At 45.6% G+C, this 11714-nt stretch overlaps 4 protein-coding genes across 4 annotated transcripts in view; 2 read left to right on the top strand and 2 right to left on the bottom strand.

Annotated features, from left to right (window-relative positions):
- Positions 1-273: 273 nt before the first annotated feature.
- On the bottom strand, positions 274-3126 carry LOC119319511 (F-box/LRR-repeat protein At3g26922-like). Its single transcript, XM_037593983.1, has 5 exons — positions 2908-3126; positions 2554-2681; positions 1584-2429; positions 1345-1494; positions 274-1183 (listed from the first exon to the last, which is right to left on the bottom strand). Exons 2-5 carry the CDS (start codon positions 2671-2673, stop codon positions 1136-1138), a joined length of 1164 nt encoding a protein of 387 aa, XP_037449880.1. The 5' UTR covers positions 2674-2681; positions 2908-3126; the 3' UTR covers positions 274-1135.
- Positions 3127-7374: 4248 nt separating this feature from the next.
- Positions 7375-8432, bottom strand: LOC119319455 (probable NADPH:quinone oxidoreductase 2). Its single transcript, XM_037593933.1, has 3 exons — positions 8244-8432; positions 7972-8163; positions 7375-7860 (listed from the first exon to the last, which is right to left on the bottom strand). The coding sequence occupies exons 1-3, from the start codon at positions 8347-8349 to the stop codon at positions 7544-7546; spliced, it is 615 nt and encodes a 204-aa protein (XP_037449830.1). The 5' UTR covers positions 8350-8432; the 3' UTR covers positions 7375-7543.
- A 1217-nt stretch (positions 8433-9649) lies between these two features.
- Positions 9650-9955, top strand: LOC119318865 (TATA box-binding protein-associated factor RNA polymerase I subunit B-like). The gene has a single exon (XM_037593434.1). It carries the CDS (start codon positions 9699-9701, stop codon positions 9927-9929), a length of 231 nt encoding a protein of 76 aa, XP_037449331.1. The 5' UTR covers positions 9650-9698; the 3' UTR covers positions 9930-9955.
- Positions 9948-11714, top strand: part of LOC119318864 (TATA box-binding protein-associated factor RNA polymerase I subunit B-like) — a 3796-nt gene continuing 2029 nt past the window's right edge. Inside the window, exons 1-3 of the mRNA XM_037593433.1 lie at positions 9948-10266; positions 10356-10954; positions 11038-11194. Of these exons, the coding sequence (XP_037449330.1) occupies positions 10200-10266; positions 10356-10954; positions 11038-11194 (823 nt within the window). The 5' untranslated portion in view covers positions 9948-10199. The remainder of the gene's footprint in view (positions 10267-10355; positions 10955-11037; positions 11195-11714) is intronic.

Genomic DNA, 11714 nt, shown 5'->3' with positions numbered 1-11714 from the left:
GTGTATAGTTGTTGGTTCTTCAGAAATTTTGTGCAAGCAAAATATTATCAGGTCTTAATTCTGGATGTATAAACTTGCCTGCAGCAAAAGATTTTTTGTCAAAACCACCTGATCCTTGTGGGTCAGGCTTCAGTTTCTTTGCTTCCTTGAGTTATTTTTGTACCCTGGAGTTGGTTCTTCCCCAAGGAAGAATTTCTTCTCAGACAAAATGCTTGTTTGGAATACAACAAATCTTTTTTTTCTCAACAATTTGTCCCTGAACACAACTTTTTTTTTCACAACTGATGTATATTAACTCGTCTCAATCACTCACACACACTTGGCAAATTTGTTCCCAAATTGCCAATTCAAACCATTGAAAAGATGTACAAAAGGACAACATTTAATTTGCTATTTGTACAGCACAGGGACACAAATCCTCCAATACAAACGTTATCATGCTATAAACGCACCAACAGTGCACCTACATCATCATATATAACTTCCTATCTAACAACATCCACCTCCTCGATGACTGAAAGAAGGCCTCGAGATCGATACGAAGAAGCCCAGCATCCGCTCCGAAGAACACGACCATGGACCGATCTCTCCAAGGGCGCTGCTGCCTGGTTGAAGACCATGTCCTTCCATAGCTCCCAAAACACCGGAGCAAGTAACGAACCGTGAGGGGCTGGTTTGGAGCTCCACCAGCCTGGCAAGAAGCCATTCGCCCTAGCCACCGAAACGATTTTGCAAGAACTCCACCAGTCTAGCAAAGAATCGTTCCCCCTAGGCACCCCAATTAATTCTGCCCCTAGCCTCAAGCACCTCTGCGCACCAGAAACCAGAAGGTGGTCGATGGCTTCGCCCCTGTTGACCTGTCGCTGCCTTAAGCAAGAAAAAGCTTTGCACCCGATGGGAGTCTGTCAAGCAGAGGGCCTCTAACCATATCAAGCGCATCACTATTGAGTTCTGGCTTTACTTCATCTGGATCCCAAGCATCAGTCAGTCTTTGAGTTGTATCCACAGTCACAACCTGTATCGCAGGGGCATTCTCCACAATGTGCATAAGGAATTCAACTTGGCCTCTCGCCCCTCTGAAACCCGAGACACGGATATTCTTCAGATGTGTGTATTCACACAGCGGGATCTCTTGTCAGGAAGGTCCCTCATTTGCAAACCACATGGTAGAAGTCCCATTAAACTGCAAAAGTACATATACGATGGCAAGATCAGTATCGAATTCAGCAGAGAGAAACAATGTTTGAACGAAATACCATTCAAAATGCATGCAACGGCTACCACCCACATGCAGGATGAAAATAAAAGATGGCAAAAGAGGAACCGTTCGGGAATATTACTCACATGTACTTCCAACCTTTCAATGAAGGGAGCAACCCTTAGAAACGAAACTATGTAGAGAATTTTATCATGATCTTCGTAAGATATCATCAACATTATCTGCACATGCCTGAGCTGAGAAAACACGCAAGGACTATTTAACGCCCATCGGGTCTGAAAGATAAAGCAGAGGTTATTATTATTACTACAGAAATGAGTTGCACAAGCTAAATCCTTACTTGAATATTGTTGGAATGAAATACCTCTAGCCGTAGAATTAAAACATCCAGCGTCAGGTTTTGTACATCTGGAAGCCCGCTGAGGAGTGACGCGACAGCATGCTGAAAAACTGCACCGCGGAACGAAATCTTTGCATTTTCCAGTTTGGAAGCGTGACGGAGGGCAATAGGTATGTATGTTCCATCGTACAAAAAGGTGGAGAGACTTGCAGCGTGGAACTCTATCTTGGTTATCTCACAGTATATAACCTTCAAGTAGTGCAAGTGCGACAACGGCTGAACGACCCTCAGCTCATCGTTCAGGTGGCATCTGACTAGGCTCAGGCACTCGAGTTTACAGCAGTTGCCCAGGATATTCTCGAGATCCTGCCTAGTGGTGCCTTTCAGTAAATAGAGATCGAGCTTTCTTAGGTTTGGAAGACCGGCGAAGTGGGAAGGAGGTTTGAAGCATACAAAGCTAAGTTGCAGAAAGTGTAGGCAGGATAGGCTTTCCTTGTCAAGGAGATGGAATGGGAACGTGTAGTGATAGCCATGTCTCAGGAGATTGGATGAGGGTGCCAAATCAAAAGCTAGCTTCTTTGTCCGGGACGATATAGCAAACCTAATCCAATTGTCGAGGTGATGAACTAGTTTGCTCTCAAACATAAATTTAACCTCGAGATCTTCGACAAACTTGCCACGGTGCTTCCGCAAAACCGCGTTAACACGGTCGACGAACACCTGGGCATGCTGCTTCACCCCATGCGTATGGGCGCCGTTGAAACTTAGTTTGGGGCAAGCTGTCCACAAAGACCTCCACTCGCTCGCCAAGACGCTGGTCCGAACAACCTCTTTTGCAGGCAGTTTCGATAAAATTGAGCATAAGACATCCTTCAACAACACCAAAAAAAACACTTCAGCTCAGTGAATCAACTTATTTGCCCTTAAATAAAAGTTATAAATAAAAACTTAACTTAAAGTTAAATCAAAAGGGTGTGCAATCTTGACATGCTACCTCTGGAAGGTCTTGAAGTTTAATGTTCGGCCTACCCTTGCCATTGGTGGATCTCCTGGCTCGTTTAACATGGACATGTTCCTCTGGTTTGGTTCCTGTACTTATCAGATAGTTACCCATTGCAACGGCTGGAGCCAAAACATTGTGACATCAGAGAAACAAGAGGATAATGAGCATGAGTTATGAAAGTTCAGTCAACACAAGTACAGTAGCATGTGTAAACTCAATTTCGGCGTCTCTTTCAGTTTCAGGGCATCATAAAATTAGCAACTTTCCTTGGCTATTCCCCACAGGAAGCAAAACAGAGGAGGAATAATCGCAAATAGGGTTGGAAGCAGAGGCGAACTGACTGACCTGTTTATTCCCCGCTCAACTCGCCGCCGTCGGAATAATTGACTGACTGAGAGATCTGAGGCGGCGGCTTAATTCGGGGGTCGGACCGGAATTCCTGGGGAGGGAAGGGGGGCGCAGGAGCAGGAATGGCGGCCGGTCGGCGGCGAGCGAGGCGGGCGGTGGGTGGACTTTTCCCCTCTGGCTCCGGTGGAGGCGGGCAACGGAGGAAAAAGGATTGATTTTTTTCTTTCAGTCTTGACAAAGAAAAGGATTGATTTCCCGGCGCTTTTATTTTGGGCTGTGCAATGCCCGTGCAGGCCGAGTCCGGCTCCGTTAAGGAAGCCGAAGGTGTTCCCGAAAATCCTCTCTCTGCTTTAAAGTTCTATATAGATTTGCTGTTTCTAAAAAAAGTTCTAGATTTGCTAAAAAAAACAGTTCTACTAAATACCTTGATTAAACAATTCACTTTTGTAAATCGGTTAAGACAGCTGAAATTGAACTGTTTTATGTTCTGTCTTTTTTTCGACAAAGGGTGGATTTTATTAGCTCAAAATGAAGTATCAAGTGAATACAAACATAATGAGCACACACCCGGCCTCTGCATAGCTAAGATGCACACAGCCAACACATACTAAACACGCCGGTAAATAACAAAGTCATACAAGACCAAAACTATGCCTTAGCATGGAAAAGAAGAAGAAAAAAGCCGAAGCGATCAACATAGCGATCGACAAACTACAATAACGACCTTATCCGCACCAACATTCTCTTGACACCACAAGGATGACGAAGTTCTTCAACGGCAACGCCTTCAGGAAGGGAACAATGCTCAAACGCCGCCGTCACCAGATCCAACCATCAAAGATTAGATTCTAGGTTTTCACCCTGAGGAACAAGTCTGAGCATATCCGAACAATGCCTTCAACAAGGTAACGATGAAAAAACATCGTCATTGCCAGGTATAACCAATTTGGGACAGACCTAGGATTTTCACCTCGGAGCTCGAGACCAGGTAGTCCAGAAGCACCACCAAATTGAAGTCAATCATGTGTTGTCGCCACCACTTTTCCACTATCCCAACAGCTGCATACACTGCCGCTGCACAACCTTACCCTCTGCGTTAAATCGTTGTCCGTAAATCGTGTCTCATCGCTGAAGGCAAGCTGGACAAAAATGAAAGATTCTGTCTTAAATGTCTAAAACATCTTACAAAAATAAACAAGAGGAGTAATAAAAAAAGACAAAAATCCGTGGATAAATCAATAACATAGAACTTAGACGTGTCAAGCATATCTAGATGTGCTTTAGCAAATCTGACACGACTTTTCTAAATGTCAGACCACATCATTTCCGCACCACTCCGTCCACCATTGGATCGTGGTCGTGCGGGAGCAATGTAAGTGCGGTTTTCTAGGGTCGCCGTGATTGTGCAGGCGACATTTCTGAACCCTATTCATCACTGGTGCCTAGAACCAAATTCTAGTTGTCCGGTAACAGGCTTATCACACTGACCAAACCATCCAATAGTTATATGTTTTTTGAGTTGAAGACAAAACACCTTTTTAATATGTTGCTTTGTACTAACATTTAGACTAAAAAGGTTTTTGGGCTACTAATACATGCTATCATAAAGAAATAAAAGTAAGAGACTAATTCACATATGCACATGTTTTAGAGATGTACTCTAGTAAGTTATGTGTAAATAGCATGATAATATATGCCCCGCGTACCTAATAACTTGTGTAGAGGTACCGCAGGAACATTAACACGGAGAAAAATGATGTTTGACTCTAGAAGCTCGCGGAAGTTTTAACGTAGATGGTTGCCTTCACTATAGAAGGAAGACAATGACTGGACGTCTTGTTTATGCTGGACATGCTGATTATTACCTGTTGATATGCTCATTTGCCAAGCTTGCGGAAGTTGATATATTAGGGTTATCCATGCTAGTGTGTTAAAACTTTAGAGGAGACTTGTCTAGATAGAAGAAAGAATAGGCAGAAGCTGGGATGCCTTGCATAATCTACCTGGCTAAGCAAATGATGCGAAAAAACATGTTTGAGGCTGAAGTGTTTGATGGATTGCCAGTTTGCCAAGTCAGTAATTGGTGATGGGTTATCATTTTATTCAACAGCAACAACAACAACAACAACAACAACAACAACAACAACAACAACAACAACAACAACAACAACAACAACAACAACAACAACAACAACAGCAACAACAACGAAAAGGCACCAACAATTTATGTTAAGCAAGATAAACAACTACATGATAGCATGATTTGGAGCTGTGTGGAGACACAGTGCTCCCAGAAAAGGCACTAGGGCCATCGTAATCTCCTCACGCCCTCGCACAATGCAAAATAACGTGATTTTCACTAAGGGACCTTTGAGGGCGGTCACCGAACCTGTACGAATGGCAACCCCTTGGGGGCGGTCACCGGTACCTGTACAAATTGCTCGGGGCAATCTTCACAACTTAATTGGAGACCCCGACGCTTGCCTAGAGTTTTACACCATAATGATTGAGCTCCAGGACACCACCAACCGTCTAGGGCGCTCAAGCACACAAGAGGAACAAGCTCTAGGTTACCAAGCACCCAATAGTAATAAGCTACTCAAACTTCGCTTCCACGTATCATTATGGAGAACTCAAACCGATGCACGAAATGCAATGGCAAGGGCACACGAAGTGCCCGAGTCCTTCTCTCTCAAATCCCACCAAAGTAACTAATGATAGGGAGGAATACGAGAGGAAGAGCGAAGAAGAGAACACAAAGAACTCCAAGATCTAGATCCAAGGGGTTCCCCTCACATAGAGGAGAAATTGATTGGTGAAAATATGGATCTAGATCTCCTCTCTATTTTCCTCAAAAACTAGCAATGATAATTGAAGGGTTTGAGAGATAGCAAGCTCAAAGAAGGTCAACAATGGGCGCAAACACGAGCTCAAAGGATAAGAACCATTGGGGAAGAAGACCCCCCTAAATGGTGGCCCCCAAATCCAACCGTTATGTGCACTGGTCATGCACAAGCGGTACTACCACTCCAAGGAGTGGTACTACTGCTGCAGACGACAGTTCCAGCAAAAGCTAGCGAGCACGTGCAGTGCTGGAGCAGTAGTGCCGCTGGAGCGGCGCAGTACAAAGGAACGACGGTACTAGAAGGCGATAGGGCGGTAGTACCGCTCGGAGCGGTACTACCGCGGCTACTACCGCCTTAGTACCGCAAGAGCAAAAAAAGCAACAACAACACAAAAAAGCGGTAGTGACAGCAGTAGTAAAACAACGAAAGTACCGCACAAGCGGTACTACCATGCAACTGCCGTGATGGAACAACGAACCTACAAAGGACGAAAAATAAGCGCCAGTGGCTGCAGTAGCTCATAGGAAGTACCGCATAAGCGATACTACCGTGGGGCTGAGCGGTACTACCGCTAGTGAGCTGAAAATTTGCCCAAGTAAAACTGCCATAATTTGTGCAAATGAACTCATAATTCAGCAAACTAAAACTTGTAGGATAAATGACGAGAAGCACTATCCAACCGCGATAGAAGAGAAAATAAACATAAGCTTGGGTGCCTTACAGAATCTACCTAGCCAAGCAAATGATGCCGTCATGTTATAGATAGTAAGGCTGCCCTCTTTTTGACATGCATCAAACTAGAGGCAAACGTGCGGTTCGCCGCACCATTTTTTACTTGCCGCAATAATTTTTTTCTCTAGCATATTATTCTTGTCGGTTGTTTTGTTCTAGTTTTATCCGCGTTGATTTGAGTTTTAGTTATGTTCTAGTGGTGGTTTTTTTATACCTATATCGTGTTGGTCTGCTATTGAAGATGATATTTCTTTTGGGAGGAGAATGGACTTGTTTGATGCGTGGTTGTGGTGTCCTTACACGTTTCGACGTCAGTGCCTGTGAGTATTCCTTGTGTGAGCCTCTTAGAAGCTCATGTTCAATGTTGAAAGGATGAAGTTATTTTTATAATGTGGTCCATGAAGCCCTAGCTTGCTCAAGACTCAAGTCGGCTCCCTGCTCCGCTCGCTTCGGTGCTAGCTCAGAAAAAAAAACCAGCTAATGTTTATTATTTGAAAAAGAAAGTTAAATTAAAAAACGTTCAGAGTTTTTTTAAAAACTGTTGTAAGTTAACAAAACCATAATTGCTAAAAGAATATTCATGAATTGAAAAAATATTAACAAATTTTAAAAAATCTTCACAAATTAGAAAATAGTCATAAATTTAAAAATTCAGTATTTGAAACGTATTGGCAAATATAACAAATGTAAAATGTTTTTAATTTAAAAAAATCTTCAAGAAATTTCTTAAATATTCATGATTGAAAACATGAAAAAGATAAAAATTAATAATAGACAAATAATTGGTAAATTCACCGAGCGAGGAGAGGGCTCCACGCAGCCGAGTGAAGGAGGGCGCTCCATTTTGAGCGGGCATAGTTACTTAGTAGATAGAAAATTACCAAGGGGCAAGAAAGTAAAAATAGATTTGCATTAATGTGCCACCGAAATGTTCAGTCCCAGATGAAGAATTATTCCAGATGTCATGGAGCATCAAGGTGGAGTTTGTGATGATCTGCTCAGACAATCTAATGAGCAGAGCACTGCCATTTCGTCTCAACAAACAAATGGAGGCATCAGTTCCCCTGTTCGGACTTGCCCTGGAGCCTGAGGGAGAATTCTTGCAGCGACAGGAGCATGTTCCTGACCTGCTCCTTGGTCTCTGAATCGATCAGGTTGCCGTCCACGTCGAACTTTTTCGGGGGCAGGTGTGCCTTGGTGAAGACCTCCGGCTTGTTGATGAAGTGGATGTCGAGAAACACCCCGACCTGCCGGATGTGGTACTGCGACCGGCTGCCGCCGGTGCTGCCCGACGCGCTCAGCATCGCTGCGGCTCTGTCGGCCCAGCAGTTGGGCGGCCGTGATCCCCAGTCCAGCGCGTTCTTCAGAGGGCCTGGTAGGCAGTGGGCACACGCAGTTTGAGAAGGAAAAATTCCAGTACAGTGACAGGAGAAGAGGAAGGAAAAAATTCCGGTGGATTGACAGTCAGGAAAATATCGGGCACCTGAAATGGAGTAGTTGTACTCGGGCGAGGCGAAGAGGAAGCAGTCAGCCGAGCTGACCTTGTCGCGGAACGCCTCGACGGCCGGCGGGAACCCGCCGCCGGCCTCGAGGTCGGTGTTGAGCAGCGGCAGCTCCGAGATGTCGACGTGGTCGATCTGCAGGCCCGGGATGGACTCCCTGCAGATCTCCGCGGCTGGCTTCACACCCAGGCCGTCAGCCACACGAACTGACGGACGGTAAACAGGAAGGAGACCTCGAGCGCAAGGGACTTACCGGCGCGGATGAGGCCGGTGTTGGCCGACGCCCTGCGCAGCGAGCCGGAGATCGCCGCCACCCGCAGGACGGTCTTCGGCGGCGGCGGCGCCGTCGGAGCTGCCATGGGCGATGCGGTCTGGAGCTGCAGAGGGCGGTAGCCGGAGCACACAAACAGATGGAGTATGAAAATGACTGAATGAAGAAAACGTTGATCTGGTGCAGTGGTCCTTTGGCTTTTGTGCCGCCTTATCGGACAAGACCCGACCCGACTCACCAACCATCTGGCATCCAATCAAGCAGCATGGTTGTTGGTATGCAGGCCCCCGGTCTCTTTCCACGCATCATATTCCCTCCCTTCGTCCGAAAATACTTATCATCAAAATTGATAAAAAATGTATGTAGAACTGAAATATGTCCAGATACATCTCCTTTTATTCATCTTGATGACAAGTATTTTCCGGACGGAGGAAATAGTTTGTAATTCCAAAGAAATAACTGGAGCGGAAAATGACCAGAATGCTAATAATAATCTGGCAGACAAAGTGGTCAATAACAACTTTGTGATATATATTTGCTGCCATGTTGATACTACACTCACTGTATGCGCCCATTCTAGAATTTATTTATATATGGCGGTTATTTGCTGCCATGTTTATGCTACACTATATCTGTACTTTCTGAATTATTTTTCCACTGGCTGCCATGCGAAAATGATGGGGAGTATCGAGTTTTTTTTTTGCCACGACTTTCATAAATCTCCGTTCATGATAAATTTTCGCGAGCGCATAGAACATTTGTCAAAGGTTACTACAAAAAAGATTCAATATATTTTGATTTCTTTTACTTTTTTATTGATTTTACTGTTCATCGGGAGCATTTGAGTTCGGGTGCAGATCCACGTCCCACATCTGCTCAATACTTACATTGTCCTCTTCTGTAGTAGGGCGGGGAACTCGTACACGTGCTGGTATAGTGCACAGGGGTGCGCCCCACGGGCCGCTGCCCAATAGGCTCACCTGTTCGCCCGCATGTGCTCGCTTCTTTTTTTCTTCTACTAGTGGTATGTTGTCTCATGAAAAAAAACCCGGTCGGATTTTTCTGTTATTTTTTAAAAAATTGGGGAAAAAATGTTCATGAGTTTTAACAAATGTTCATGAATTTGAAAAGTTTCCATTAATTTGAGAATGTTCGTGAGTTCAAAAAATTGGTCACGAACTGTTGGCAAGTTTTAAAAAATGTCACGAATTCAAGTATGTTTGCAAATTTGTAATATTCACGAATTTTGAAAAAAAACACAAATGCTGAAAAAAGTTGCGTGTTTGAAAAAGCTTTGGCTAAATGAATTTTGATACATTGTACAGCCCGCTCCAGAATATAAGCCCATGTCAACCCTACTAACCCAACTCCAGCCCATCTAACATCAACAGACCGGCAGTTCTGAGGCAGCGAGCTAGGCCGCGAGCGGCGGCTGCCATGGATGACGAGGGCGGCGTCTCCCCGTCCCACCACGGCGGCGGCGGCGCCGGAGGAAGCATCCGCCTGCAATGCGAATGCGGCTTCAAGGACGACTACAGCCTCGACGACACCGAGGACGGCCGCTTCTACTGCGGGCGGTGCTACGGCGACCTCGACACCCAGGCGACCGCCGTCGACCACGCCGACTTCCAAACCCCGGGCAACATGTCCTTCCACCGAGTTTCCTAGCCCACCAAGAACCCCAAACCCCAGCAACCCCGTGCTCCCGCTTCCCGTCCCTTCGAAGAATCCCACGAGCCGCGCGACTTTGTGCCTGGCGCCGACGACCCGGAGGAGCTGGGGGCTAGGGTCCGGCGGCGCTACGTGGAGGGGCTTCAGGTGATCCTGCACCAGCAGCTTCAAGTGCTGGTCGAGAGGTACCGGGTGGGCGAGCTCGTCTGCGGCGTCGCTGGAACCGTCTGGCTCCGTTGGGTGGCCGCCTCCAAGGTGTTCGACGGAATGTGGGCGCGGAAGGTGCTCGCCGAGGATGAGTCTGCGCAGAGACGGAAGCGTTCTGCCAGCGGAGGTGTCAATTTTAAGCTCCTGTTCAGTTATCACCATTGAAAGACCAGAGCAAACTTGATCAACATATGTAGTGTCTTTGTGTCTGTCCAGGCCAGCAGGAACCTCAAGAGGTGAAGTGTGAATGGGTTGATGAAGCCTTGCCTCGAAAACACATGCGAAGGGTCGAGTTCATCTATCTGCGCTCATTGAGGACGATGCTGCCGCTGTACTCGACGTTGTCTGTCTGTTTCCTGGCCTGTCATATTGCCCGGGAAGCCGTCCTACCGACCGACATTTATAGGTGGGCGATGGAGGGCAAGCTTCCTTATGTGGCGGCATTTACGGAAGTGGACAAGCTTCTTGGGAGCCCTCTAAAACACCGCCCTCTGAATGCAAGACAACTGTTCAGGCCAGTCCGAGTGATTGGAGCGTGGCAGCTGGAAGCGGCAGCTGGGTTCATAGCACAAAGAATAGGCTTGCAGCTTCCTTCAGTTAATTTCTACGCTATTGCTCAGCGCTACTTGGATGAGCTGTCTCTGCCGGTAGAAAGAATCCTCCCTCACGCTTGCCGCATCTATGAGTGGGCAATGCCTCCAGAACTATGGTTGTCTAGTAATCCAGCCAGGGTCCCTACACGGGTCTGTGTAATGGCTATACTAATAGTTGCTTTAAGAGTTCAGTATAACATCAATGGTCAGGGGATATGGGAGGTGAGTATTCCATATAAAGCCACTCTCGTAAGTCATGTAAGATCTGCCCTAAATATGATGGACCCAACTTTTTTTTTCTTTAGGAGATATGCGAGGCAGCAAGAAATGCAGGCGGGTCTGACCATGATGCAAAATTACCGCAATCTATGAAGCCTGATGGCGGCTCCAATGAGGAGTTTGGCACAAGGGAATTGCTATGGACTCTTGTAGATGCCTATGATAAAATTGACGTTGCACATGGTAATTGTTCGACCATTGCTTTGCTTCTACATCAAATTATTTTCTTGTAAAACATTCATGTCAGGTTTGATCCTTATGTTGTCCATTAGCGATTTATATATTTACCTCTTATGTTACCAATTACATGCTATTCTAGCTTCTAGCACAGTAGCTATGTCATAACAGAGAATAGGACGTACTATCTAGCATGGTAGGCATGTCCTATTTTGTATGTTAGGTTATACCCTCTTGTCTTATGTGTAGAGCCACTAGTCTATCTTGCAATTGTAATTTCAGTTACTGGGGTAGCTTTATTTTCAAATTTTAGGACATTTACTTAGTAACAAACTGGCAAGAATTGTCGAATAAAATTTATATTGTTGTAATGGATAGAATAATATTTCGATGTATGTGTGGAGTTTCTGGCCTTGTTAGTGATTTTGCCAACATTGGCTTTAGAGTCCCCCACCACAAAAGGAAGATTGTTGTTGCCATAGTTGAGCTTTGATCTTGTAACCACCTCTGGGGGTGTAGAACCCCC

Source organism: Triticum dicoccoides, chromosome 6A (genome assembly GCF_002162155.2).
Source record: "Triticum dicoccoides isolate Atlit2015 ecotype Zavitan chromosome 6A, WEW_v2.0, whole genome shotgun sequence".
Taxonomy (NCBI): Eukaryota; Viridiplantae; Streptophyta; class Magnoliopsida; order Poales; family Poaceae; genus Triticum; species Triticum dicoccoides.
The sequence above is the reverse complement of the archived record's forward strand: the minus strand, read 5'-3'. Positions and strand labels throughout refer to the sequence as shown.